At 40.5% G+C, this 2,568-nt stretch overlaps 1 protein-coding gene across 1 annotated transcript; it reads right to left on the bottom strand.

The window, feature by feature from the left end:
* Positions 1 to 960: 960 nt before the first annotated feature.
* On the bottom strand, positions 961 to 2,127 carry JH06_5539 (aminomethyltransferase; the record flags this gene model as incomplete). Its single annotated transcript, XM_014669337.1, has 5 exons — positions 961 to 1,230; positions 1,261 to 1,774; positions 1,805 to 1,957; positions 1,992 to 2,059; positions 2,104 to 2,127. The coding sequence occupies 5 exons, from the start codon at positions 2,125 to 2,127 to the stop codon at positions 961 to 963; spliced, it is 1,029 nt and encodes a 342-aa protein (XP_014524823.1).
* Between the last annotated feature and the right edge of the window lie 441 nt (positions 2,128 to 2,568).

A 2,568-nucleotide genomic window follows, 5' to 3' on the forward strand; every position in this document is an offset into this window, starting at 1 on the left:
ACATCTGAATAACTCACATCCTTCCAATTGCCTGAAACACTGTTTGTGTACTTCCAACTATCATTCTTGTTGATAGGAGAATACAAAGAGAACTGTTCTCTTTGAACCCTCCATTCAGTCATCATTCCCTTGTACACAATGTTTCCATTCATTCCTTCTATCTCAATCCAACCACCTGAAAGCCAATAATAACCAGAATACCTCATAACAAGAGTGAATATGTGATTCGAAGAAGCAGTCAAACAGACTTCATACACATATTGTTGATTGTTTGAGAATGGAGGAGAAGTGAATAGAGTAGATGAACCAGAAACAATCTCAAATGACTCTCGACTAGGATCATAACCAGTATACTTAGTGATCTTAACATAATCTTGATTAGATGAACATTGAATAGAGTAAGAAAGGGTAACTATACATGAGAGTAGAATGAAGAATAAAACAGAATGTGAAGAATAGAATGAGATGATTGATACTACAATCAACAACAATCATATCAAATAAATAATGTTATAAGAAACTGACAATACTTAATGGTATGATACTGACTGATGTGATTGACAGTGATGATGATGAATTATGAGATATGAATAGAATAGATATGATATGAGAGTGTAGATACAAATGGAAATAAGAGATGTATGTAATGGTGAATGAATGATGATAATGATATCCCCGTGATTGTATTCAGTAAAAATGATGATGAATGAAATGTGTTATTGAAAAGGGTTAGTGAAAGAAATAAAAACAAGAACGGTCATATCTAGTGGAAAGCGCCCTAACCCGTCTGATCTAGGAAGCTAAGTCATTACGAGTTGAGTTAGTACCAGTGTGGGGGACCCGCTGAGAAGTCTCAATGCTGTTCTTTTCTCTTTCATTTGAATCAGTATGAATCATCATTTCTGTTTGGATGGAGATGTGAATGAATCTTCTCAAATATCTAACAAACACCATATTCATTTATCCTCTGTAATAGTGCTGTTCCACAAAAGGCATCTTTGTAACAACAGCAGGATAGCGCTTGTTACGAACCTCAACCTCCACTTGAGTACCAGCAGTATGAAGTCCCTTCTTAATGTATCCCATAGCCACAGGTTTCTTCAGAGAAGGAGACAGAGTTCCCGAAGTAATCTCACCCACCTGTTCTCCATTCGAGAAGATCTTAGCTCCATGACGAGCAGGAGCTCCCGTGATCATGAAACCAACACGCTTCTTATCAGCAGTCTTCATCTATCCATCATTCCCTTGTCTTATTCCTACACGTTCCATAATAGCCTTATGACCGATGAAACCTCCATCAGCACGACGCTGCTTGCTGATTGTCCACATCAATGTTCCCTCCACAGGGGAAATAGAAGAGTTCAGATCTGTACCATACAAGCAGAGTCCAGCCTCCAGACGAAGAGAATCACGAGCACCCAAACCACAAGGAACCACCTCCTTGTTCTTCAGAATCTCCTTGGTCAGAGCAATCGAATCCTCAGCAGGGATCTGAATTTCATAACCATCTTCACCTGTGTATCCACAGCGACTCACACGACAATTCACTCCACCCACCTTAATATCGTTTCCAGTCATGAAAGGCATCTTTGTCACATCAAACTCAGTGAAACGCTTCAGCACAGTAGGAGCCATAGCACCCTGAAGAGCAATCAGACCAATATCTCCCAAATACTCCATATGAACATCCTTGCCTTCAGCCTGGAACTTAGCCATTTCCTTCTTGAAGTGTTCCATATCGCTGTACTTACAAGCACCATTCACGACCTCATAGCTATACATCAAACACTCCTTTCAGTCTTACTGGTAGTCACCAGCATTCGTAATCACAGTATCATCGAGAATACCTCCATCTTCTTGACAAATCAGAGACAGTCTTCCTTGGGTGGGCTGAAGGGAGTGAATATCACTGACCAAAAGTCTTTCCAGGAACTCAACACGGTCCTTTCCAGTCCATCTACACATTAGAAAATAACCCGAACAGTAGCTACTTAATCTGACCCATATGAGACACATCAAAGAGACCACAACTGTTAGAGGATCTGACAGCCAGATGCTCCTACATGTAATTCCATCACTTGTATTTCTGTACAGGAAGAACACCCGAATACTGTACAGGAAGAGCATATCCAGCAAACTCAACAATCTTTCCCTTCAACTCAAGATGAAGATCATAGAGAGGAGTATGAGCAATGTTAGCAGCAGCAGCAAATGCGCGAACAGCCTACAACACGATTAGACTCAACAAACCACCAAATAACTTCTCAATACTTACAGGCTTTGAAGCGGACTTGACAACTCTAGAGAGCATCGTATTCACTTAGAAGAAAACGGACTGAAGGAGAAATCACCAAATGGTAAGGAATTTGATGATCAAGAAATGGAGTGATCACTGTTCGCTTTGTTTGACTTTACCGATGATACCGGTTTTCCCTTGATTCTGGCGACATTCCCCAAGTCGTATTCTGTCCCAGAAATAACCACTTATGACTAAGAAGGCACAAAGGACAGGAGATAAGTGGTATAAGTTAGCCAAACAGCAGGGATATCGTGCTCGTTCGGCTTTTA

The sequence above is a fragment of the Blastocystis sp. subtype 4 genome, assembly GCF_000743755.1.
Source record: "Blastocystis sp. subtype 4 strain WR1 chromosome Unknown seqid_0657, whole genome shotgun sequence".
Classification (NCBI taxonomy): domain Eukaryota; class Bigyra; order Opalinata; family Blastocystidae; genus Blastocystis; species Blastocystis sp. subtype 4.